At 38.8% G+C, this 27,907-nt stretch overlaps 1 protein-coding gene across 1 annotated transcript; it reads left to right on the plus strand.

The window, feature by feature from the left end:
* The first annotated feature begins 8,776 nt into the window (after positions 1 to 8,776).
* Positions 8,777 to 27,816, plus strand: LOC148423117 (coiled-coil domain-containing protein 80-like). The gene is made up of 10 exons (XM_088415979.1): positions 8,777 to 10,122; positions 11,317 to 11,514; positions 11,594 to 12,039; positions 13,208 to 13,543; positions 15,350 to 15,506; positions 20,899 to 21,035; positions 23,223 to 23,374; positions 23,767 to 23,870; positions 25,181 to 25,264; positions 26,994 to 27,816. Exons 1-10 carry the CDS (start codon positions 9,462 to 9,464, stop codon positions 27,314 to 27,316), a joined length of 2,598 nt encoding a protein of 865 aa, XP_088272105.1. The 5' UTR covers positions 8,777 to 9,461; the 3' UTR covers positions 27,317 to 27,816.
* The last annotated feature ends 91 nt before the right edge of the window (positions 27,817 to 27,907 follow it).

Here is a 27,907-nt window from a genome sequence, read left to right on the forward strand (position 1 = left end):
GAATGGCATGCCATGATCGCACGGTTGTGTTTACAAAGCAGTCTTCAAAGCGTCACACGTCACACGTCACATACACAGTCATCATCTACGTACATCTGTGCGCACGTGCCACATCGTGTTGTGGACGGACCAGCGCAATGACGAACTCGGGGTCCGCTTTCCACGCCCCGATTCCGAATGAGAATGAGTGATAGCACCAGGATCAACCGGGATTCAGCTAATTCTGTCCAACGGTTGCACAAAGAGGTGAAAACGCGCTGTTATATACAAATATATAACATGCGCAAAGTCTAGCAAATTACTAAAAGAGAGAAAACGGCCCTTCGAGCACATATTTAGACAGCACACTGCGACTCAACATCAATATCGAGCCCTAAACACATCATTTACTCCACAGTTCTGCAACCCCCGGTCCGTGGCCCATTCGCCAGTCCCTGGATCAACTAGTACCGGGCGTCATGGGCCGTACCCGAAATAATGATGTTTTGGAACTGATTTAGTTTATTATTTAAATTTTAATTTATTTGTTCCTTGTTTGACTTTATATTTGCTTTTTGGCGCCACCTCAGGCCACCATTGATATTACATTTTGTAATGAGGAAGGACGATGTGGCGTCAATTGAGAGCGGTCACACGTTGATCTCTCTCTCTCTGCAAAATCCAGCCCACGAGTGTCTGTAAGTTGTACATTCTTTATACGAATGTTGTAATTTATGATAATATGCCATAAAATGTGTTTGTTTGTTGATCCAACAACTTGTGATTGTAGATAACATGCTCACGAATGTTAGTTCTTAATCTTCAGCCTGTTATATCATGTGTATGCGTTGAGGTCGTTAGCATTTTCATTTGTACCAGATATTTCCCTTTGGTATATGTTAGCAAATGTAATGATTTTGCATTTCTTTTACATACATTTAACGTTCTGTATTGAAATGAATACCATTTGTCAGTTATATTATTGATTTAATCAATGTAATTTGTGTACACCTGTACATTTTGTGGAGGCAACCCCAAAAGTATTTTCGAGAATTAAACAAGCTGAGGGCTTCCATTAGTTTCCCGTTAATGGTGAGCTCATCTTTTATGTGCATTTTAGATTATACCCAGTCCACGATATTAATCTCAAGTGTTGACTGTTCCGTGGTGATAAAAATGTTGGGGACCCCGATTTTCTCTAGGACGCTCTCCAAAACCATGTGTCGACATGATGTGCTATTTAAATACATATCAAATGATAATTGCTATTATTAATTTAATCATCACTTCCAGTCAATCAGCTATATGGGCCATACCCGTTTGGAATTTTCTTAATTGTAATGTTTTTCGGCTTTTGGTAATTTGTTTCTTGAAATGTAAATTCGTTTCATCTATTGTTAAAAGTGTTTTGTGAAATGTTAAACTGTTTCAGGGTTTCACCATAATGGGCCTTGGGACACGAGTTTGAAACTGGTGCCTCTAGAAACTGTGTGGCGTTTGTCTCAAAAATAAACGCGCTGGACTGCCAATTCACAAAGACAGATTCAAACAAGATTAAATGTTTATAAGTGATATTTACAAGTCATGCTGAATGTATTTGGGGATCACAAAGACATAAACATCACAAATATGTTCTAGGATATGAAAAATGTGAAAATGTGTGAATAATTTTGAGACAAATCTCACCAAACAACAACCTCTGGTGGTCATTTAAGAACCATTTTTATGTGCTTTATTGCAGTGTATGTGAATTCAGTCATGTCCCAGTTTTACTGATTTCTGTCTCCTTCTGGGTCTTTGTTTGCTCCCGTGAACTGTTTTTCTCTTTTAAGTCCTTGTTTATTTCTCTTTTGCATGCGGTGTTCTGCTTTTTGTCTGTTGGTTTCCACTTATGTGCTATCTTTGGGATTCTGTTGTCATCCATCCGGAGTTGGCGTCCAAGCCAAATCGTTTTGTGTTAACTTATGGTTTGAGTCAAATGCATTATTTTCTTTTCCGCTGTATCCCTTTTTTGTAACATGATTTTTTTTAACAAAATATTCATTTGGAACTCGTGGGAAGACACCATACCTTGGCTTTTGTCTATCATTAGCCATAATTTGTCATGTCTCAATACCTTCAGTTGTCACACAAATATTGACACAAATCCCAGAGGACAAAATGTCTTGCGAGATTGAGTTCACGAGATGAGATGTGATTATCACAAAAGTGTTAAAAAAAGAAAACCTTGAGTTTAATTTTTCAATTTCCAAATGTTTTCTTTTTACTGAGCAGACTGCAAGAAAAATGAGGTAGCTTCTGCAGCTGAGATCTTTCTTCTTACTGAGTAGTGGTGTTTTTTTTTTTTTTTCAAAGTTTACAAACTGTGTTTGTCTTAACTTCCAGTAGTTTACCATCCTTTACTTCAACTTCTTCAAAACCAAAATAGCACCATAGGTGATTTAAAAGCAATCGGCACATCCTGTATTCCTCCTGTAGTACAGATATGGAGTTATTTTGTATTTGGATTAAAAATAATAATAATTAAAAACAATCAACAAACGTAAAACACAGAAAATCATAAAACACAGTTTTACTCTGTGAATGACCAACTTGAATACTTTTTTTGTTATGTGAATATAATGTGAGATTTTAAGCAACAGTCCCCATACGTTTTGAACAATGAACCAATTCTCCTGTGTTCTGCATTGCAAATAAATAAATAAATAAAAACATGAGAAATCTCATGGTGTTCATAGTTTTGTTGTCCAAAATCTCACCCCTTCCCTACAACTTGGGTATGATGCAAAGCTTCATGGACCCATGGACTGCAGACCACAGGAAGTTGAAACTTTTGCCTTGTGGAGTAACGGGAAAGAGGAAAATAGGATTAGCAAACCTTTTTTTTTTTTTTTTTGAGTCATTAGCGTGACCAAACATTTGGTTAGGTTTTGAGCCTCTCCTTGCTCACCACACGGCTTGTATGACATTAAAAAGCTCCCTATTGATTCAATGAATGACCCGCAATGGAAGTTATGGGGTTGGTTTACACATAATCATCTTAATGCACATACATACGCATCAGCAGGCGAACACGTTAAGAGGCTACTTAACTGAGCAAACGCTACTGAAGAATCTGTTCAGGTATGTCAATGAACACGTTGTATTACAACACTAATTCCATCATGAGTCTTGTACAGGGGTTCACATAACAATTTTGGTCTTGTCCAGACCTCATTGGAAGTATTAAGTCTAGAATTGATTACTATTACGATAGTAGACTACACCGATCTGATCGGCTTAATTGTGATTGATCAATATTTGCCATTTTATGCAACATAAGTGATCAGCTGTAATGTAATTTGCACAGCAAGAAATAATGGTTGCTCTCCAGTTTTTCTCAAGTCTTGTTGGGTTTCTTTTTGTAGTAAGTTTATTCCTGGTTTTGGATTGTTAGTTTGTTGTTTTGGACTTGGTTTAAATTTGTCAATTTGTCAAAATGCCCCGTCTTTCCATTTCCCTGAATGTGGGTCCTCATACCCAACATCCTTGGCAAAACACAACACTAGAGGTCATTGATGTTTTTACTGGTTCATTTCTGTCAGTTTGGGGCTTGGCAAAAATTGTTAAACTATGGCCTGCCTTTTTGTTTTTTTTTTAAGATATTATGTACCGATTTTAGTTGATATATATGATACCGTATAACAATTTATAAGCAATAAATAAGCAATTTATTTTAGTAGACATACAGCTCAGCAATTATTTGTTATTGTGTAAAGTCAATATTAATTTATGCCTTAATAACTAATGTAGACTATAGCCCGTATTAATACAGTATCTTAATTTTTTTTTAGATATGTTCAAATTGTATATCTGCATACAGCCTTTACCTAATTATATATATCTAATAAAATAAATTTGAGCTGGAAAGGAATTATGGTCAGAACAAATCTTGAGTAAAATGTAATGTACAACATTAATTGCTATTTTCAAAAGCTACTAATGACACTCAAACTGATACACAATAAAGGATGTATTTCATTTCTTATTTGTGTAAGTATTAGGGTGGGGTGAGGGAGAAACGGTTTTGTGTTACTCTCTGGAACTGGAGCATTTGGTAATAAAACAAGAGTGCCTGTTCTCCTGCTTCCACTAAGACAACACTTACTGTAACTGCATCGCTAATGATCATACCTGACGATTTTAAACATTATTTTTTGTTATTATGCATTATAAAAGATTGTATTTTCTAGTTTCAACGAATGCTATCTCCACGTGTCGTGCGAATACACTGTAAATTTGTGTACGGTTTTGCTTTTCTGACTGGACCTTTTGGGTCATCAATTTTAAAAAAAAAACAATTCAAGTGAACGTCGGTTACTGTGACATTTTTATATGACCCCCCCCCCCCCCCCCCCCCACACACACACACACACACACACACACACTCACACGCACAAGCACGCCTATACAATCACTCATACAGTTGCTGACTAATTAACTCCAACTTTAACTTTGAAGCAACACCTTTATATTAAACAGCTCGCACACATGCTCCACACATGTTTGAGGTCTACTAAAATGGAAAGAAAATAAAATCACTGCAAATTACAGTCAACGAGTTCACAACCCAAACCTGAAAAGAAACAATGGTGTAAAGGTGACAAAGTAAACTGACTTGAAGAATTTTCTGGTGCTTTGCAGCTCACCTCCGTGGAATGATGAGGTCATCTGGGAAGGGAAGGGGAAGCACCAATCCCAATACAGTCCACATGCTCAGCAAAAATAATAATTTAAAGAGCTGTGATGAAGCCTGTCCCAAGCGGGTGAGAGGTGGGGCAATACACCCTGAACTGATGAACCAATCAATTGAAGGGACTCTAAAGACATCCACATTGACACTTAAAGACTATCTTGAATGTTCACTTAAGAAGCATGTTTCTGGAATGTGGGAGGAAGATGGAACACCGGGAAAAAAAGGCTCTTGCAATTACTGAAAGAACATGCAGTGTTCACTATTTTATTTTTTTATTTTTTGTAGTTAATGGAGACCAGGAAATCCCCGCAATGAGTGAGTTCTGCGAAGTAGGATTTACCCCCCGATGTCATGGTCTGTTGGATTTTGCGTGGTAGGTTTATTTTGAGGAGTTCTGTTCTTTCATTTGCATAGTTTCTGTTAAGCTTGTGTCACCCTGCGTTAGTTTTGATTTTGTCCACCTGTCTGCGTTTACCTGCCCCTCGTTTGTCCACCAATCCGCTTCCCCTGCTTATTGTTACCTCCCCACCTGTTGCGCGTCGGTCATTAGTTCGTGTGTGTATTCAAGCAGAATTTTTTTACAGCTAGTGTCGGATCCTTGTCACAATTCATGTGTGTTGCAAGTCTGTGTATCCCTGTGCCCACCTCCCGTAGTCTCTTTCTGTTTCGTCAGCCTGCACCTTGTTTGTATTTTTTGCCGTTTCCTGCCTTTGTTCCTGCCTGCCCTGCCATGAAATAAAATGGACTATCACAAGCATCTTCCGCCTCTGAGCCTTTCTGCATTTGGATCCTCCGCCACCGCCTTTCTCCCTGCCCCGCCCGACCTTGACACCTCATAGACATTAAACTTACATAAATAAAGTTTGTGAAATGTGTTAAATAAAACCTTGCCCAACCTTTCTTCCCCATGCCCAGTGATTCCTAAACAATAGTACAGAGACTGAACAGGCATATTTTTCTTTTTTCGACACAAACTTTATTTTCTTTTACAACCTACAAAATTGTGCCAAAGCGCACCAGTACCTCTCCCAGAGTCTCCACTGCCCCAAGCCTCACCTCCTGCCACCATACTGAACTTCTTTAAGGGACGGATTTAACCTGTGTTGTTCATTCCTGTTGCCTGACTGTGGGCAGAAGACTTTCTCTCCAAAGCAGAAGTTGCCCTTGGGGTAGCAGCCATCGCAAACCAAATCCCATAGTCAGAAAAAAAAAAAAGATTATTTATTGTGTATTGTGGCATGCATGGTTCATGTGCCCCCCCGTTGATTATTTTGGGCCAAAATGCCCTTATATATGACTCAGTAGAATGGCTAGAAATGATTTGTTTTAAGTAAAAGTGTCTTTATTTGCGGCTGAATAATAATGAATATTAACAGGCCTTTAGACTGGTTTGGAGTCGACGCAAGACTGAGCGTGACAGTGCTATTGAAGTACGTGTCATAAGTACTGCTTTGAAAACCAGTGATGTACAGTGTTATACACACTGCTCTACGGTAATACTGAAACGCCCAAGTGCGCATACACAACACTGACGGTATATGACCAGAGTGACTGGCTCGGTTGCTCACCAAGAATGACCGATAATGTGAAAAAAGAGGAAATGTTCATCTACTAAATTTCCTGCCGTTTGTGGATGTTCAAAATCCACGTTGAATATCTGCAAGCCGTTACAGCGAGTGCTTAAGATGAAGAGCGACGTGGAGTTGTCCCACCACTATTGGACAGGTGAGTGCGCCCACATGTATTGTTAGCCTGCTAATGTAGCATTATGCTAGGTTAACAAAAGACACTGACATGCATGAAGACAATCTAGATGAGGGTCAAACTTTGCTTATATTTACACCAGGCAACATACGAGGCAGGAGGTGTGAACCGTTGAGCCCGATGAGAGGAGTCAGTTTTGAATGTTGCGTTTTACAAACATTTCTGAAGGAAAAACATCAAACAGTACATTGTAATGTAATCTCTGGACTACAGGTGGGTTTGCATGTTCATCAAAAATGGAAAAAATAAAGAATCATCATAAATACATTTAAACAAAATATAGTTAATATAAAAAGAGTCTTGTTAATAAAAAATAAACATGAGAAGAATATGAACTAGAATTGATGCGGATTCACATGCACAGCAACATTTACGAAAAATAAATACGTGTGAAACAGAAATCATTCATTTAATGAAATCATTTGTTCACCTTGGACTGGACTGTCAGTGGGCTGATGTGCAGACAAGAGTTCAAAGTTCAAGGGCCAAGGTCATGGTGTTTATGAAGACAGCTCTTTGTGGACACAGTGCATCAACAACAACAAAAAATCTTTCAGCTTAGCATGTGACATTTTGGCTTCTCTGCAGTGGGTTTTGTGATCTAGTTTATTCCTGTCAGACTTGCACATTGTGCTTGACACCTGACACATACAGAAATAAAATGTTCTGGATGCCAAAACACTGTGGGAGTCAGTTCTGACAGCCACCCACCTGAGGGTTTTGACCTTGCTTTTCAGGAAGGGGGGGGCTCTGCACTCCCAGTAGGAATCTTTCTCAGTGGTGCAGCTTGCTCTTATCTATCAGCATCAGGAGAATCCACACAGGATGCTCCAGGCACATTGGCTGCTTCCCGTCATCCTAAATGTCAGCAGACATATTCTTTTTTTTTACCATCCGGGAAGTAGAGGAATTCCACGTATCCTGGTAATAAAGTGTGATGAGCTGGCTCATGGCAGCAAGTTTAGAGGCGCAAATACACCTATCTTACAAAGCTAACAATGTGCCATCTAGATTCCATCACAAGATTAATGAATCTGTCTTTTTACATGATACAAATAATTTAATAACGTATCGGACATTGGACATTGTGATTTCTTAAGATTATTGTTGATCATCTGAAAATGTGAAAAGTATAGAACTAGTGTTGCATTGTGAAATTTGTTTCCGAAACATGTTTTATGTGAGAAACCGTTATGTTCAGTGTCTTCTTCACATAAAGTAAACATCTAGCACCAGTCAAAAGTTGCAGAACACATATAGGCATTTGCTGTACACAGTTCAAGAAATTCAAGACAATAACTAACTGAAGATGCACAGATGTGAACTGAGAGTCATTCCAAGCCATAAAGCATCATTCCAATCATAAAACTTACTGAGAAAATACCCAAATTTGCAAAGCTGTTCTCTGGCCAAAAGAATCTGAATTATAAAACATTCTGTTTTGATCAACATTCTTTTGTTTACCAAATAATTCCATAAGTATGTCTTCATAGTAGTAATCTACAATTTAGAAAATGTATGAATAATAAATGTAAAAAAAATAAAAAATCATGAATAACAGGGTGTTTTCAAAATTGATTATATTTGTAAACTATTATGATCATATGTCAATTTTAATATAAAGTAATGACTTCATTACAGTACCAAGAAGTAGTTTTCAGTGTCAAGAAATGTTGGTGGTGTTGGTTTTAGTACATCCGCCTCACAGCTCAGAGTCTTGAGTTCAATTTCAGCTCGCTTTGGCCTTCCTGTGTGGAGTTGGCACGTTCTCCCCGAACCCGGATCGGTTCTCTCTCTGCACTCTGTTTTCCTCCAAAACATGTGTGCCTGGCGTATTGGACACTCTGAATTGCCCTTAGGTGTGATTTGAAGTGTGAATGGTTGTCCCTTTGTTCCCTATGATTGACTGGCAACCAATCCAAGGTGTCCCACACACAAGGTGAAATTGTGACCCTTGTGAGGATAAGCAGCTAGACATTTTTTTTTTTCTGTTTTTGAATAAATTAGTAAGGAAGTGAAGAACCAATAGTGTTTTCCAAATATACTTTCAATAACGGTAATAAATAAGAAATGTATAATTAATTATGTTGTTAAAGGTAATAATAATAATAATAATAATAATAATAATAATAATAATAATAATAATAATAATAGTTTTCCTTTGCTTCTTTTTCCAGATGCACATCTGTTTAAAAAAACAAACTGCGTGGAGCCGAGATGGTGGTCATTTTAGGGGCGTTTCTATGTTGGTTTAAAAAGGAGGAACTTAATTGACACCGATAGATCTACTGTGGGCAACAGGGAAATACATACATGCAATATGCCCACTATACTTTTTCAAGAGGAGCGTTAAGAGGTGGTGTTGAGTTCAAACGCTCCGGAAAAGGGGAGTTTCGCACCGAACTGTCGGAGAAGTGCGCATACTGAGAAAGTTTCATGTGGACATTTGTGAAGGACCCGGGAACGGAAGGCAGTGAGCTGCCGAATTCCTTCCACTTCTACTCTTCACCTGGAGAATATTTATTAGAATTGGGAATGAAATGCTCCATCGGTGCGATGATTTATTGCTACGTTGAAACCAAGCGCGAGTCAATCTCGGAGATGTGACGTGGACTACAGTTTTCTTTTTTCTTTTATTTTTGTGTAAAGCAAGATATTTATCACTCTGCTGTGTGGCTCTTGAACAGGTTTGAATTGATGTCTGTCAGAAATGATGAATAGCACCAACAATTTCGTGTTTTTATTGCTTGTGGTGCATTTTTGGGTGTAGTCGCCACTTTTTTTACGCACGAAATACATTGCAATTTCTTGTAGTTTTATAAGAAATCGACGTCCAACTGTGGACGGCATCCTGTGAGAAACTCACAGTCAGATGAAATTCATCTGGAATGTATAGATTTCTTCTTTATTACACCTCAAATGCTCTAGAAGGTGTGCGGAATCTGTGACTTCCACTGGGAGAGATTAACGACATTTTGGCACAATGTGGCGGCTATTTGCGCTCACTTTGGCGCTGATGTGTATACTGACGTGGGCAGCCGAGGTCGACAGGTATAGTCATCGCATTCGGGCGCAGTTACGCCGAAGACCTAGGCTGGGCCGACCGCAGGTGGGCACAGAAGGTAGGGGACGCCAAGTCACGCGTGTGCGCCCAGGATTTGGTTCTGCCATATCTGTGCACAGCTACAAGAAAGGTGAAGGCGTACAGGCAGACGAGGGCACGCCAACAATTAGGAGGGCACAAAGTAGAAGAGTACTTGGAGGAAGAAGAGGAGTCGGGGGGCGCCCTCAGGCGGGGATGCTGCAAGATGAGGGTGCCCCCCGAGTGAGGGCCAGGGTGACGCGGATGCCCAGCAGCGCCAGTTCGCCCAACCTGCTGGCCAGTTTCGCAGGGAAAAACCGAGTCCTGGTGATCTCTGCGCCTCACGATTCTGATGGCTACTTCCGGCTAATGATGTCCTTGCTGAAATCGGACGTGTACTGTGAGCTGGCCGAGAGGCACGTCCAGCAGATTTTCATGTTCCACCAAGAGGGCGAGATGGGCGGCAAGGTGCGGAGGATCACCACTGAAGGCAAAGTGATGGAGGAACCACTGGACATTGCCCTCATCCCGAGACTCATGAGCTTCCTCAAACTGGAGAAAGGTACACGTTGGATTTGATTATCATTTTTTTAATGGATCTTTCATAATTTGCTGAATAGTTCACTGTTTTTGTCCTCTGCCCTCCCACCCCCTCAAAAAAGTTACTTATGCACCACCTTGAGGCATCTTAGTGCCAAGGAACTGTGTTGGAGCTGAGGAGCTCCATTTTGACAAAAACTGCCATCAGTTGCCATCTATAGGCAACTATAAACCTTTGCAAGACGTCATTTTCCAGTGAATCGTTTTACTACATACCTTCTTTCAGTCTTTGGGGATTTTTAGGCAGATATGCTTAACCTCAATATTTCCTATTCACACTAACTACATTTAAAACATGTTCTTTCTATTCTGTATTTTTGTTAAAATAACTTTTTCAACCTCACACATAAAGATTTAAAGTCAACAGTAGTTAATCTTGATTGATTGCAATATTGGATTTTATAAAGTGAAACTAAAAACAGACAGCACAATTTTAAAACACATGTTGGTTTTATTCAAAACTAAACTGCATAATACTTAAATAAACATCTAGGGTAGGTCGATTGTTATGAAAATGTGTATAAGGGTTCCTCAAGACTTGCTTTTTTGTATTGTGCACTGGTTTCACAAACGAACGAAATTTTGTCACCCCCCCCCCCAAAAAAAAAACCCATCTATGTTGGGTTTATTGAAGACTAATGCTTAAAGAAAAAGCAAACGTATGTTAGGATCTTAGACGCCAAAATCGTCAAACTTAGGCTCAGTGAGTAATGTAAATTGTCTTTGATGTTCACAAAAACAAGTGTCGTTACCTGAAGATGCTAAATCGTCTTTTGTGTTCACAAAACCCAACATTAGCTTCATAGATGGCAATATTTTTTCTTAAAACTACAATGACATCAAACTGACAATTTGTCTTTTGAGTTTCCAAAAAGGTATATGATTAGGTTGCTTGAAGACAATTGTCTAATTTCAAACAATTGCTAATTTCAAAATGCATCACAATATGTCATTTTTGCCCAATATTTTCTCCAGTGTCTGTTTCTAAATAATGATGTTTGCTTTTGACAGAAGATGACAAAAACAGACACATTGGATTAACGTGTGTTCAATGTTTTGTTGTTATATGTTGGATTCACTGAAGATTAAATTGTCTTTTAATGATCAAGATTAGTCGATAAGCTCAACCTGAGTATTGTACCCATATATTCTATAGGTAAATTTGGTATGGTGCTGCTGAAAAAGACCCTGCAGGTGGAAGAGAGGTACCCGTACCCTGTGAGGCTGGAGGCCATGTATGAAGTCATCGACCAGTCGCCCATGAGGAGATTGGAGAAGATTCGCCAAAAAGGCTTTGTCCAGAAGTGTAAAGGTGCCGGTGTTGAGGGTCAAGTGGAGGAGGGCACGCTTGCGGGTAAGCGGCATCAAACCAATGTTCATGAACTGTAACCAGATTTTTCGGCACGTGATTAATGTATTGTGCGTATGGACAGCGAGCACACCTGTAGAAAGAAAACCAGCAAAGAAAATCCTGCGAAAGCCCCCAAATACATACACGACGTCTACTACTCGTCCGACAACAACAACGTCCCAGCCAACAACCACGACGACAAAAGCCACAACCACCACAACGACCAAAGCCACGACCACCAAAGCCACCACAACTACTCGAAGAACCACCACCAAACGAACCACCACCACCACGCTCACACCAACCAAAGCCAATACTCAAGCCATGCTGCTCCCTGCCCCGAGAACCACAGAGGGCCCGTATTACTACAACCAAAGGGAGAGGGATCCCTACCCAGACAAAACTACACCGTCCGGAGACAATCACACAACCAAGGACAACAAAGATCCACGCAGCCATAAGTTATTACCCGTCACAAGGAAACCGTCCAAGATCAAACCAACCAGAAAAAAGAATGGAGGGGAGAGGGTGAGTAGTATTTTGCAGTCTTTCAATTTCCAAAGTGCAGTACGTAGAAAAAAAAAAAGTTACCGTGATTAAATTTTCCAACTGTGCATATTTAGTCTTTCAATAATCTCTGAATTTATTAATAATGCATAATTTATCTCTTTATTGAAATTTGTATTTTGCACTGCAATTTAAGTGAATCATTGTTTAATTTAATTTTGTACCTTCATGTGTTTAAAAACAGTGATAATGTTCAATTTCTCAATAAGCTGCACTGGCTTAGCTTTTAAAATCACTGTTAAAGGTCAAGCATGTGCCCAATTAAGTCAGGGTAGGTCATATACTGGAAAAGGGTTAGAAGGGTCAGTCACTGTGTCATTGTCGGTACATTGTTCCCTTGTTCCCCTCTATTTAGCAGATAATTATAGGTTTTTACTGTACTTATGATGTGCATTACGCCATAAAACACAATCCGATACAATTGTTGATATATAAAGGGCAATTGATTCAAGGATTTATTTTTTTTTTAAGTGGAAGTGGGATGGCGATTCGATTTGATATGATATAGCTCAATCCGAGAGGGTTTGATGCAATTACTTTTTTGTCGTCATTTTACAAACATTTTAATAAACTTGTCTGTACTGTAAATGAGCGGTTTCCTTATAAGGTATATTATGGCAAGATGACCCATCCGGGGTCACCCATTCATCTCTCTAAGAAAAGACATACAAATATTTGATAAACAATACTGTATTTCAAAGTGGAACAATTTTGTTTGAACGGGAAGCTTACAAAGTCAGTGTTAAGCAAATTCCCATTAACGGTGGATAGAAATGACAAAATTCTCCATGGAGCTGTGGCATAGCTTGACATGTCACCTGTTGCACTGCCTCTGATTTACAGTACATCCTCCTCTGCGGTTTTGTTTGTGATGTAAAACGTTTACTGAGTTTTAAATAGTTTACACAATTTTCAATGGTTTCTGCATATACTAAAAGCAAAAATATTATACATTTTTAGACTACTATGGTCTCCCTAATTGAACCAGAATGTGTTGTAGGGCCATTTTAACTGGGTCATCAATTGTTAGAGAAAAATCTTTGACATCATCGGTTGTTTGTGATCAGTTGATCCAACCATCGATCCACTTTCTCTAGCACTTATCCTTATTTGTTTTATATTTGTGCAGATGCTCACTAACGAGTATGACGACAAGTACGAAGCAGGCAAGCCCACCGGCGTGTATCCCGAGGAGGCCGACGGCTTCGCTGATGTCATTCCCACCAGGAAGGCGAAGGCCAAACATGACAGGAAGAAGAAGAACGAAAAGGCTGCCAAGAAGGGAGAACGGCGGGGAGGAAAAGCCGGCAAAGAAGGCAAGAGCGGAGGAAAGAAGAATGGAAAAAAGCTGTCAAAGTATCCGGAAAAAGAGGAATACCCGAAGCCCACCAAGAAGCCCACGCCGCCTCCGAAGGGATCGCTTGCCTCCTTTTTGGACTACTTTGAGAATCGGAGGCGGCTTCTGGTGAGTGAAACCTTAAACCTCACGCATCGTCTTATTTCATACATACATGCCCGTCACACAAAGGTGAGGAGATCAAGTCTATTGTTAAGGTTTGCTTTGAAACACAACATTAGTAACATCTGGATCCAAGTAATGTATTACCCTCTGGAAGATTAAACTCATTCGCATCAGGCTACATTCCCTATAACCTATGGGACGTCACAAAATCTGTGTAACCGAAAACCGAAAACACCCAGCAAGATTAATGTCTGTGAATGCAGCATTCCATCCGTTTTCATAGCCATTTTTCCTCCTTCGGGTCGCAAGTGTGCTAGTGCCTATCCAAGCTCTCTTTGGGCAGTAGGCAGGGTACACCCTGAACTGGTTACCACCCAATTGCAGGGCACACAAACAACCATTCACACAAACACAATTTGGAGAGTCCAATTTACCTGCCATACATGTTTTTTGGGAATATGGGGAGAAACTGGAGTACCAGGGGAGACATCTTACAGGAAAGCCGGAATCAAATCCGCAGACATGCTAACCGCTCGTCCAACTAACTGCCTGTGGTGTGATTTTTTAAAGTAAAATTTGTGCCTCGGTTTAAAGTGTGGGAAACACTGACATAAGTATTGCCAGCTGAAAGGTTGGTTGTAACAAAATGAAACAAAATTAGGAATCCTTGCCCATCGATCACAGGTGTCAAACTCTAGTTATGAGGGCCGGTATCCTGCATGTTTTCGATCCATCTCTCTCAAACACCACTCATTCAAATGATTAGTATCATTTTCGAGCTCCTGCACAGCTTGCTAATAAGCTAATCATTTGAAACCATAAAACACGCAGGATACCGGCCATCGATGACTGGAGTTCGACACTTATACTAGATGATCACCAAGTGGTTAAGTAATCTTCCAAGTATTCATAATATTCGCTCATATACCATAAAGTTTGTTTAATAAAACAATCAGGTTTACATAATAAGACCCATTGAAAAGAATTATCTTTTTAATTTTGTGAAATCTTTAAGAACAAATTAGACGACAACAAATTGGACATACTTACATAATGTGCAGCTGATTGTAAATGCTCCTTCAAAAACATGCTTATCAGAATGTACTTAGAGAAGTAGGCCCCTATCAAACATACTATTGTGAAGGGTATTTTCAACTTGGCTTCTCCTTAAATATTACATAACAGGAGAAGGTTTCTCTGAATGTTCAGAACTCCTACTTTGAGGAAACTGAAGATGAATGCCAAATGGCAATGCTGATTATGCAGGAGCTTGCGGATGTAACTCAACTTCCTATGGTTTGTATAACGTTGTCCATCTTTAGCCAACAAACTTGAGCACAGCCAAAAATGACCATTTCTGCCACAGTAGTCCACTTTGCATCAGTTGCTTCAAAACATGATGATTCAATAACCAGCTCCGCACAATCAAGCGAAATAAACTGAAGTAAAAAGCAAACTAATCTGAATGTCACTCCTTTTAAAATAATGTAACTTTATTTTCAAATTCAAGTCATTTTTGTTCTACAAGCATAAACTAGAGTAACCCTTGATACAGCACACTAGTTTTCAGTGTTTGGTTTTTAAAGTTCAAGCGTAGCTGCCAGCTACGTGCAGCTGTGTGCGAACAGACTGTGCGTCTCTGTTTTGCAGCCACTATAGATTGTTATCACACAGGCAGGCTGAGAAAATATGGCCCATCCTCCACTTGCAGGTTAATGTAAACACCAACTCTGCAGCGTGTGACCTCTACGTATGAACTCCCAACCCAACTCCCTCTTTCTTTCTCATCCCCCCCTCCCACCACCGCAGCTGGTGACCTCACCCAGCGAAGATGACAAGATGTATGCCCAGCAAAGGGATGAGTACTTGGAGTCTGTGTGTGAGATGGCTATCCGGAAAGTCTCCATCATCACCATCTTTGGCTCACTCATCAACTCCACCATGAAAATCGACCACTACCAGTTGGGTAAGGAACGCACACGTGTGTCGCGTCTGGCCAAACTATGCACTAAAGTCTTCCCACGACTTTTTTTTTTTTTTTGGGCGACAGCCAGTGGGTTCTTGCTGTTGCTGAGTCATACGCCCACTCGGTGAATGTTTTCCAGACTTGTAGTGAACATGTTGAAGGGGGTTGGAACTTTGCTAAAACTTTTTAAGGCATTCAAACCTCTTGGAAACTTAAAACAACTTAGAAACCATCACTGTCCAATAGAAAACATTTATTTGCCAAATGTAACATTATCTAAAAGATGATGAAACGTTGTTGTGTTTCAGGTAAAGATTAGTCAAACAGGCTGCAGCAATGTTTACTTATTAGGGTGCAAATGGTATTGTCGTTATGGGGTTTCAAAATAACAGATTAATTGTGATCTATTAACTACAGTCATTGTTAAAGTGTTTTTTTTTAATCGTATATCAAAATTTTTCATCTCTAACTTTATGCTTTGTGTATGATGATCAGAAAAATTGTATGCAGTAGGCTTTTTGTTCTTTAGTTTTTGGGGTTGGAAAACATACTGTAGGTCAATCAGACCCTGGGGTAGCCACTGATTGGCTGTCATTATGTTTGGCATAACCTGATGGTGAGAGGGTCAGTTCGTAAGCATGCAAGAGTTGTCGTTCCAACGGATGCTAAATTTCGCTTTTAATAATGCCCTGATTGTACCCTTGATAACGGTAGTCTGATGTGCATTCTTGGCAAGAAGGCTTACCACATAAGCATCTCAAGTTTAACGCCAAGCTGTGACTGCAGCCGCAGCTAACGACACCAACAAAGACGCCCATGTAGCGCGCCCTGCATTTGAGAAAGTATGTGATGGGCAGTGTGGACGGTGTTTTATTTTTGCTGATTTATTTGGCAAATGACAAAAGAAAACAGCACCATTCTTCCTGCAGGTTGAAACTAAAGGTTGCAGTCAGCATTTGGGGCTAGTCAAATCTTGCAAAAGGTAAATGGTTACAACTGCATCTGTCAAAGGAAATACATGTTGTTTATTTGTTGTTGTATTATCAGTCTTTTTTTCTGCCACAATGAATGTAGGTTTTTCGTATGGATTTTTAGGTAAGATTAAAATTTGATTAATTTGATCAATTAATGATGAACCTTAATTAATCGCTCATTTCTTTAATCCCACAACAGCGCAAAAACTTAATTACAAATTAATTAACCAACTGAAGTTTAGATAACTTTTTGAATCCGAACATTTTTTGGCAAAAAACGCTTTTGACGGAAGACATTCTGTCTTTGATCTGATGAACTTTGTTTTAATTCTATATCTGGATGCTGATTATTGTTCCACATTTAAAATTTAAAAATAAAACTGTAATGTACTTTAGATGTGTACAGAATATTTGGCATGTATCATTTATTTACCAAAGATTAAAGCAATAACATTTAGTCAAGATTTGTTTTTAAGAGCTTGATCATGTAACAAGAGCTTCAACTCAAAAGGTTCTGGCAGGATTTCAAACATATGGTTTAGCCTCTCTATAACGACCTAATCAAGTAATTTTTGCATCAAAAAACATTGACATGTGCAAATTGCTGCAAGTATAAAAGTTTAAACATGAGCATAGCTCAATAAGTTATAAATGGATCTCAAATTTAGCACGTAGCTTGTGAACAGACAAGTCAAATTCATTGTCCTATTCTGAATATAATAAAAAATCTGTTTCATTGTCATAAAAGGAGTATCTGTAACAATGTTTTTGTTAATGTTTTTATGTTGATACGACATTGAGCTGGATCAAAAGCATGGTTTCAGATAACTAATAACCATCTGGCATTTCCTGTGTGAATAAAAATAAAATCATTTGCTTTTGACCACAAGCAGATGTCAAAGCTCAAAAGAACGTATAAACAATTTACAAAGTTGCATACAACATTGAAGAAAATTGCTATTAACTGAAGACAATTTAGTCAACCATACCTACATTTTTAAACCTGGACATACTCTCGAAAAGCGATTTGTTAAATCTGACATGTAGGTTCATATTAACCACCAACCTAAACGTGTTAAAAAAGACAAATTGAGATAGAATTTACAAGCATTGGCGACAAACATGCCATGCTTGCCTATTACTAATCTACATTTTAAATTGGTCTCAAAGCTTGGGTTAGTGTGTGGACCTGTAAAACTTTATGAGTCTGCATGTCCGACCACAGGACAAGGTTCCATCCACATGGAAATTTGGGTTGAAAAGCTGGAAGGTGATGTCACTCTTCCATGCCACAGGCTGTTTTTCCACTTGCACAAAAAAAAAAAAAAAAACTATGTGTACATACAAGTGATTTTTTTCGTGGCTCCGCTCCCTGTAGTATGAAGATGACCTCACTGATTACAGTTTGCTTTGTCAGAGTCTACTTCTAACTATGTGTTGTCAAATGAAAAAAACAAACAAAAAAACATCACTAGCAAAGGAAACCCAAGTATATTAGAATGTACTGTATTTAACTCCTAAGTGTCACATTCATCTAAACAAAGTGAATCAAGCCAACCTGGTATTGGCTATGGCAACTTAAACCAACTTAACTAAAACAATGCAAATAAAGTAGTGACATCTTCATTAAAGTACCCACTCACAAAACATTATTTATTAACGTGATATCTGGGCCTTCTATTTTGTCTAGCGGTTGTATTAAGGACATTTCCATATACAGTACAGCGACATGAGAAAATATCTGTACATTTTGGAATTTGTCACTGGACTGTTTTATCTAAAAGGTAGGAATAAATAACTAAACTTTCTGTCAAAAGAGACGTTGAGAGCAATTAATACCAAGGTTTGCTTTTTTTTCAAATAATTTAAGTCAGGATGTGTCCAATCACTGTGGAGTCATTTAAAGCTTCTCTTTAAACATAGACTTGGTAGGAATTGTCTTGTTGAAAAGCATTACCTGAAGTGCATCAGGCCTTGCAACCAGCGATAAATTGTTGGCTTGTTTAACTCTGCCGTACATTTAAAAAAAAAATCTCTCCAAGTCTGGATGTACATCGATCCCCAGGTACAGAAATGATCTACAAATGGAGAGAGTTTAGAATTGTTGCTTCACTCCCAAGGAGTGGCTTCCATCAAAAAGGATGCCAATAGGTCAGCTCAGAATGAGAGTTCAAGACTGTCTGCTAAAGACTTAGAGTAATCATTGAAGCAGTTCCAATATCAACTACATGGAAAACACTGGCAGAAAAAAATGGTGTTCATGGGTGGACGAAATGGAAGAAACTAGTGGAGTCAACAAAACCCACTGCTGCAAATTTAATATTTGCAAAAAGGCACTGAGACACCCCGCAAAACGTCTGGCAAAATATTTTGTGAAATGATGAAACTATAGTTGAAATGTTTGGGAGAAAAACACAACAAAATGTGTGGAACAAAAATAGAACGGCTCACCAAGATCAACACTTCATTCCCACCATGATGCATGGAGGAAGAAACAGCATTGTTTGGGTCTGTTTTACTACCTCAGGGCCTGGACACCTTGTTGTCATTTATGAAAACATGAATTCAAATATTTATCAAGATGCTTCGCAGGAAAGTCTGAGGTCATCAGTCAGACAAATCTAAAAAGAGGATGGATGTTGCAATTGGACAATGATTCAAAACACAAAGTAATTCAACTTCAGAATGGTTTCAGAAGATAAAAATACTCATTATGGAGTGGCCAAGTATAAGTTCTGACTTGAACTCCACTGAGAAGCTGTGGCAAGACTTCAGCACAATGATTCATGTCAGACATCCCAAGAATCTGAGTGAACTGTAGCGATATTGCAGAGATTGGTTCAAGATTGATCCTGCTCGACGTGCCAAACTTATCTCTAGCGATAACATGTGTCTGGTTCAAGTTATTGCTGCCAATGGGGAAGCAACCTGATATTAAGTGTGGTAGTTCAGTCGCACACTTTCTCTCCCTTTTTTTTCTCATGTTTGTATGTTATTTCCATAAAAAAATATCAAAAACTTTAAATGTTGTTTTTTTTTTGGATTAAGCACTTTTTTTCATCCAGAAAAAGTGAAATCACATTTAATGATGATTTTTGAGAAAAAAATTAAACTCATTATGTGAAGGCGAAAACCGATTTACACCAATCCAACTTTGATTCCCCGGATTCCGCCATTCCATGGGTGTATCCATTTTCCTCTTCCCACAATTCAAAATTTTCCCACAATTCCACTTTTTTCAGTTTTCCTCGTATCATCTACATTATTGGGCCTATTCAAACCATTCCAACTTTGTATTATTCACATGTTTTCACATATTCAAACCATTCAAACATTCCACATCATTCCGCCATTCAACACCTCTCCCTTTAACGTTTTCGCCTTCACACGCAATTCCTTCAGGAATTTTGAGAAATTTCAAAAGGTTCAGATACTTTTTCATACCAGTGTATACAGTACAGGTGGGTTATAAGGCGCATCAGAATATAAGGTAGATTACTGTACATTGAAGGACAGAACCCAGTACAGCAAATAAGTCAAAGTGTCAAAATGTAAAGGTGCACCCGAATACAGTATATAGCATATAGGTGCCAATGGTGTTCTGCTGTGTGACTGGATGCACGGGTTAATTGTACCTTCTGGCATATGTAATTGCTCTGCCTGCCTCTATACATTGATAACATAGAGAGAGGTGCAAAGATTATATTTGCATTAAAATATGTTCTATGTTTAATCCGAATTGGTGAAATTGAAAAATCTGTTTTGCCGCAGCACAGTGGAGTGAAGTCATACAGTGGTTGGGAATCAGTGGCTTAATTGCAAACATTTCTGAGCAAAAGTCAGTCAAACTTTGCCTGACCAACATATTTACACCAAAGCCAATTATCAATGTTTTTTTTTTTTTTTAGCAAATCTAAATGGCCCACACTGGTTTAACCGTATCTATTAAATGCAGTCCATTTCCAGTAGGTTACATTCAATGACTCCAAAGGTTTTTCGATTCCAAGCCTTGAACTCCAGTCCGAATCGTATGTACTATTGCTTCAAGTACGAACATTAAAATAGCTTCTGGCCGGTTACATGTAATTTCCTGGTCTGGACTTCCAATACCCTGTAACTGAGGTCTTTGGACATATTTACACGTATTTTTTTTTTCCATGAGAAGGATGTTTTGCACTCTGCAATGTCCACAAGTTGACTCACTTGGTTCGCCTTTGACTTAATGAGCTCTTTGTGGGAGGGAATGATGATTAAAAGCTTTCGCGTCTCCAAATGCCAGCTACTTAAAGTCAATTCCTACTTCACCAAGCAGTAAAAGTAGCTCTTTGTTGAGTTTGTCCCTGATTGACTTTATTGCTGTCCATCAAATACTCACTTGCCTTCCTCCAACTTTAGAAATGTCCGTTTTTCTTCTTCAGAGAATGACAAACCGATGAAGGGACTTCGTCAGGAGGACTTAGTAAACCAGGATCTGATCACCGAGTTGAGGAAGGAGTTCAACATGATCCACGATGACTTCCACATGGTCCTCACTGACACTGACATGAGAGTCAAGGTGAGCTGCTTGGACCAAAGCAAGTCCCAATTCCCAATCGTAGTAAATGCAAAAACTAATTCAAAAAAGCTAAAACTTTAATATAATCCAACTAGCATGGGCACAAATATCATCTGAGAACGTTTACCCTGTATATGTGCACCTCACATATCCAAAACCATTTTGAATCAACTTTTGCTGAGAAATGCAAAACTCTACATCATGTACACCCCTACTCACATGCTAACTTATTTTTGTGTGGTTTTATGTTTTGTAGGGTGCTGCTTGAGTTAGTGTTTTTTTTTTTTTTTTTTTTTTTAAATGTAACCACCTCATTAGGGTGAGCTGAAGTCCATCCCAAATGTCTGGGCAAGAGGCGTGATTTACCCTTGAACGATTGTTACAGAAACAACCATTCATATTTATTCAGTGTACTCAGGTGCCTTTATTTTGAAGGCCTGACCAGACGAAGGATATTTAAATCATATTCCTGAGTGTTGGCAAACGGCCTGGGACAGTCATTGTTGCCTGTGGTTGTAAACAACATCTTAAATTGCTGTCTTTTCCAATCCACACATACCCAATACAACTCATACTATTAGAGTGGGAGTAGAGCGATAAATTTTCCATTGTATAGGATGACGCATGTGATTATTTGCATGCACCGTACATTCCAACCATGCAAAATCTGATACTGTGGTGGTTCCAGAATTGGTGGGTCCAGAAAGAGGAAATATTTCTTTGATAGACCAAGATATGTAGTTACCAGGCTGAGTAGAATAACCTTGCAACAGCAAGCAAGCTTTTATATTGTACATGTATGTACTGTATAAAATCTGCATATGAGCTGTTCTTTGTGACTCCAAATGTAACACAGAAGAGTAAAAATAAACATACATAAAAAGAAAACATTTTGAATCCAAATAAGACAAGCACCCTCCAAAAAATCACATAAACACAAAAGTGAAAATTGGAAAGCAGGAGTTTTCAAATAAAGTACCAATATTTCCTCAAAACCACCCGGCACAGCAATATAAAAATCAACAACAAAATAAATTGAGGGGAAGTGGCATACAAAGCAAACAGGCCAAAAAATGTTTTTCCTCACCCACACAAAAATGGTGATAAATGCTTTGCAAAGTCATCACCCTGATCTGCATTTTTCAAAAATAACAACTCAATTCCTCCGTCGGGTGGATGACTGTCAAGTACTACCTCAGTACTGCCTAAAACACCACTTTGACGAAAACACTATTAATTCAAACAACACATAACTTTTGCTTGGCGGCTACTTGTATACTACATGTGAGCAAACTTGCCAGGAAAAGAAAATGTCAGTGGGTTGTTTTTGAACGTGTTCATCAAAGAGGCTAGTGTTCGCTCGCTCTGCTGACAGGGGCGTCTGTAGACCTGCGAGGATGTGGGTGGCTCGGTGGGAGTGTAGCGGATTCACCCTAGCCTGAGGAATGAGTGCTGGATGTGGTTTGGAAGTACTGGATGCAACGCTCAGCATTCTGGGTGTTGCTTCCCAAACGTGCCGATCAAGAATGTCAGATATGTGAAAGGCCAGACCACAATTATAGGGAAAATACCAAAAAAAAAAAACCTATCAGAAACTTCTTTCAGGGGCTTTTTGGAAACATTTTGCTTTCCAGCTGTGTCAGTTCAGTTTCTTTTCCTCTTTTCTTGTTCAAAATCATGCAGGGTAGACCTCAGTATGGGGCTTTGACCTGAGCTAAGAACTTCCAAGGTGCAAACAGCACCACCTGTACAACTCTACAAGTGAAAAAGTAACAGGGCTATCAGTGGTGGTTGGGACGTGACACCTTATGTGACATGCCACAATCATACTAAAACCATTTATTGCTAATGGGATATTATACACATGATTGTCTGTAATTGGTGGATGACACTTTGGAATGGAAAATGTCAATGTGACTTTGAAAAGGAATTGACTCTCCACCAAGTAATCTGCAGTATGTGAACCACTCCGCCAGCAGCGAGATTCTGTTTCCCAGCCCCATCAGTGTGAAAAGTGGTTTACATCCATCCGATCCCTTCCATCTGTATGAAAGTCAACTACAGTTTGCCATCCACTCTATGACCAATAGCCCATTCCCACAAAGTAGTCATTTATAATGAATTGTCATGAATTAAGTAGTCCTTTGAAAGAGCATGACTGATCAGTTCCTTGGCTTCTTTTGCCAGCAATCCTACGAGGTGCCCATTGCTATGAAGGCCGTGTTCAACTACATCGACACATTCTCCTCCCGCATCCGCGAGATGGAACAGCAGAAGCGAGACGGTGTCGTTTGCAAGAAAGAGGACAAGCCCAGATCGTTGGAAAACTTCCTCTCAAGGTCAGAATTTAAGAGTAGATTTGAGATGATTCCGCTCTTACTTGGGTGGCCCCAAGAGCCTGTCTCCTCTTTTCATGAGTGTGTATTTGTGCAGTGCAATGAACTCAACCACAATTTACAATAAAGCCACAATTGGCAGATTGGGACAGCTTCCTGTTTATGTTCTGCCGATTTAAAGTCATTTAAACTAAAGTATCGAGGTTATGCGTTTTCCTGACTTTGATTGCCATGGAAACTTGGACTCCCCTGAGGTTTTTGTCTGGTTTATGAGACATCAACTAACAATCTCCTAACTATCATATCTCTTGTTAACAGTCTTTGTTGTGGACAAGTACCAGACACAGAGCATGATCCGTGGCCTCAAATGGCACCTAATTTTGTCATGATCGCAGATTCCGCTGGAGAAGACGTCTCTTCATCATCTCGACCCCCAACGATGAGGAATGGGCCTACCAGCAGCAGCTTTACGGCCTGGGCAGTCAGGCCTGCAACCTGGGTGAGTACTGAGTAGCTCCACAAGTGATATAAGACAAGGAAGCAGTACACAGGTGATTTTTTTTTTTTTTTTTTTTTTTTTTTTTTTATGGGCGAGAGTTAAATCCTCACTGCAGGCAAAAGTACCAATATGCATGGCCCGCCAGTGTATGACATAAAGTGGGATTCTCTATTTTATTCAATACAAAATGATATCCTTTGTTATATGGAGAAAGTCTACAATTCTGTTGCCCAATCAGCGACACACATATTGCCCAACCCAAACACACACGCACACAAAGGTGTTTCTTTTGACTTGCAGTATATTTATAGGAGTATCTTACATTATACTGATTTTAATTGAAGTCGATTGAATTTTGTGGTCCATCAACGTATAAGCTGTAGTATCAAAATTTGTCATTACCCCAACATTTTGCGAGACCTTTTGGAAAGTGAAAATAGTTATCATAAAGGACAGGTAGTCTTGTCGGGGAAAATATTTGTGGATTCCCAACTTTTTTTTCAGCTATTCACCATGTGAACTACTTATTTTCTATGCTTCCAACCCAGCACAAAGCCTATTTTATGTATTAAAAAAACATGAAACAACAGATTTGAAACCGAGTGCTGTGCAATCTATGTCTTATTTATGAAACTTTGGAATTACATATCTAGTGGTATCTTTATGGTATCTTTTATCCATATTTTATTCAGCAAATCTAGAAGATAGATTAATTTCTGACTCTCATGCTCAAAAATTGCGTCACTAAAGACAACAAGCATTCATATAAAATTTAACAAACTAAAGGCATCCAATTTTTTGCAAAGAAGTCACTGTAACACAATTTAGTAATGTAGCAATTGATTCAGCATTGCGAGATGATGATGTAAATCCTTTAAAATACATAAATATACTCTGGGTAATTCTTACATGGTATATCCCTGAAAAGTTATGGCCGTTAATAATATCAGATTTGGTTGCTCAAGAGGAAAACGTCTCATCAGCATGTTGAGATATTCTGTACACATTTTCATGTTGTTCTTGGCTAGGGGTCAAGACTGCACCCCTCCCTTCTGGTTCCAAACAAAGACCTACCCTGCTGATTAGACTAAATGCCTAAAAAATGAATTCATCTTGGTATTCAGCAGTTTTTCACATTTATCAAACAATGTGTATAGATACTTTTCTCATTTTGGATGAAAAACCTCCTTGGCCAACATTCCGCACAATCCTTTAGTCCCTGCACTGAGGTTTAAACAGGCACAATGAGGTTTTTATAAAATTTGTGATTTTCTTTTTGGGTCTTGTAAATGTATTTTCTCTTTTTGCAGGTTTAAGGCATATATCCATTCTAAAACTGGTTGGGACAGAGCTGTCAGACATGGGTGGAGTTTTGGAACTTTATCCTTTTAATGGTAAGGACTTTGACAGGACCTTATAATACACCTTAGATCAGATATAGCCTTTTGACAAAAAATTAGGAGATGTTGGCGATGTTTAAGGACAACATACAATTCGTTAAGTCTTAAACTTAATTTGTCAATGTTTATTTGTGTTCAATTTTTAAGCGCATGCACAGCTTCCCGATCTCGAGCATTGAGCTGGGGTAGCAAGGACAAAAAACAAAACAAAAAAAAAAACAGTTGGGAAAGGGAAAAAAGCAACGTCTGTATCCCCACTCAATAGGAAGCAATACCCTTGACACATCGTTATTATTATAATTTCTTTAACAATTTAGATATTGTTCTATGCAAGAACATTTTTACTTTAATACATAGAGTGAATTTAAGAAAAAAAATGTTATAAATAGAATACAAAGTAAACAATTGTTAATAATGTAATACGTACTGCATTATTATTGTTTTAAAACCCCTTGCTTAATGTCTCTGCAATTAACCTGCAAAAAAAAAAAAAAAAAAAGCTCTGTAAAACTAAAAAGTTGCACTGTTGTACCAATTCTCGGTTTAAAACCTTGTGGTATGCTTCCCAGCAAGGTGGCTGACTTCCTAGAATGACTTTTTTCCATCAAGCTGTTCTTCCGCTACTTTTACTTTTTTATTTTTGTAATTCTTTCTGCTCGACCGGCTCTCTAAACAGAACCCCCTCAGATGTTGGCCCACTTTAGCTGCTGTGATTCACTCCATAAAACCTCTCTCTATAACACACCATTAAATAAGGGTCATTATACGATTCATTTAACAAAAAATACTTCATACAGTATGATAGAATACAGCTATACAATATTTTAAAACAAATTACATTTTAGGAGCTCAATATGTTTTATGCTCAATATTATGCGCGTTGTGTTAGCTGCTATGCTAAACAAAAACAGCTGATAATATGAGCAGCAGTGTTATGTTATCCCGTAATGCATTTACATAACATTACGTAGTGAATTACAAATTACGTACTGTAAACGTTCTATACCTGGAGATGTCATTGTCATGTCATGTCAACAGAAGGCTGCAACAACGGAAGCATGGAACCGCCAGCGTGGAGTAGACGTATTAGTCATTTAAGCGTATTGATAAAGTCTTGGAGGGTACTTGTAAAATTTAGGGTGAATGTCACATCATTATTTCCAATAATGCCATGATATTGACATGTACAAATTTGCACTCAGTAACCTGTATGCACAATTGCACATGCACAAATCAATACAATGGGGTGTTAGAGGAAAACTACTATTTATTTAGCATCTAGACTATGTTGGACCAATGCGCTCGAACAACTTTACCAAATGCATTTGAATGAGTTTGCCACTATGATTTAAATAATTTATCAACGTTAAAATGACTTTGCAGCACATGTATATGATATAGCCTCCAGTTCCAATGTCATGCTTTTCGCAAATTAGAAACATATTTTATGTTAGAGTTGATGCATACATCAGTTATCAAAAGGAGGCACAAGAAAAATAAAACCCAACAACAAAGATCTTTTTGGTATTGTAACATTTAGTGTTGCCTATTGCTACAGCTAGCGTTCATTTTGTCACCGGATAACTATGATTTACACAACTGTACAGTATGTTTCTGGATTACTTGAAATGTAAGGTGGTAACAGAAAATGTCCCCTAATTCTGCAGTGAACCAAAAGCTGATGGAAAGTACAACCTTATTTTTACGGTTGCGTAACTTCCAGGGAGCGCTACAGTAGAGCGTGAAGGCCTGTCAGCCACCTTGGTCAAGGACATGAGGAACTACTTCCAAATTAGCCCCGAGTACTTCTCAATGCTGCTAGTGGGTAAAGACGGCAACGTCAAGTCCTGGTACCCCTCGCCCATGTGGTCCATGGCCATCATCTACGACCTGGTGGACTCCATGCAACTGCGTCGGCAGGAAATGGCTATCCAGCAGTCACTAGGAATGCGCTGTCCCGAGGATGAGTACGGCGGATATGGCTACCACCAGCACGGGTATGAGCATGGCTATCAGGACGGTTATCACCAGGGCTACGGTTACTAGCAGCTTTCTTGATGAATGGGTGAATGCTAGCGACGCACAAGCTAACGCCCCTTCAGTTAGAGGTTAGCGGTCCTCTAATTTTGCCTCCCATCTGAGCAGATTAGGTCATTGGGTAATTTTGTAGCACTATAAGTGGAGGCTTTGAAATGATAGCTTTCACCTAGCCACTTCCTCCATACACAGTCCAGTATGGCAACACTTAATGCTAATTTGAAGGAGGCTCTATCTTAATTGCAGCCAATATAAACATACTGTAGATGACCCGAAAGGAAAGGGAGGTTTATTTTAGACCCAATTTACATATTTCATGTTAGCATTTTTTTTTTTTTTTAATGAACCAAATCCTGCTCAAATATGTCATACATGTATTTATTGGACTTCTGTTGCATTCCCAGATGTTGTTGTTGTTTACCAGTTGAAGCATGATTGCATTTTTGAAAGTTACATTTTATTGTTTAAACTCTTATGTGCCTTATGATAAATTCTTTTTCTGGATTTTACTGCTTGTTTTTGTGGTTCTCGTTATTTGAAATACAAGTAAAATCCGACTACGGTAATATTCGAGTACAATTTACAGTGTGGCCTTTTATG

Source organism: Hippichthys cyanospilos, chromosome 5 (genome assembly GCF_059441005.1).
Source record: "Hippichthys cyanospilos isolate Australia breed blue-spotted pipefish chromosome 5, RoL_Hcya_1.0, whole genome shotgun sequence".
In the NCBI taxonomy this organism is placed as follows: Eukaryota; Metazoa; Chordata; class Actinopteri; order Syngnathiformes; family Syngnathidae; genus Hippichthys; species Hippichthys cyanospilos.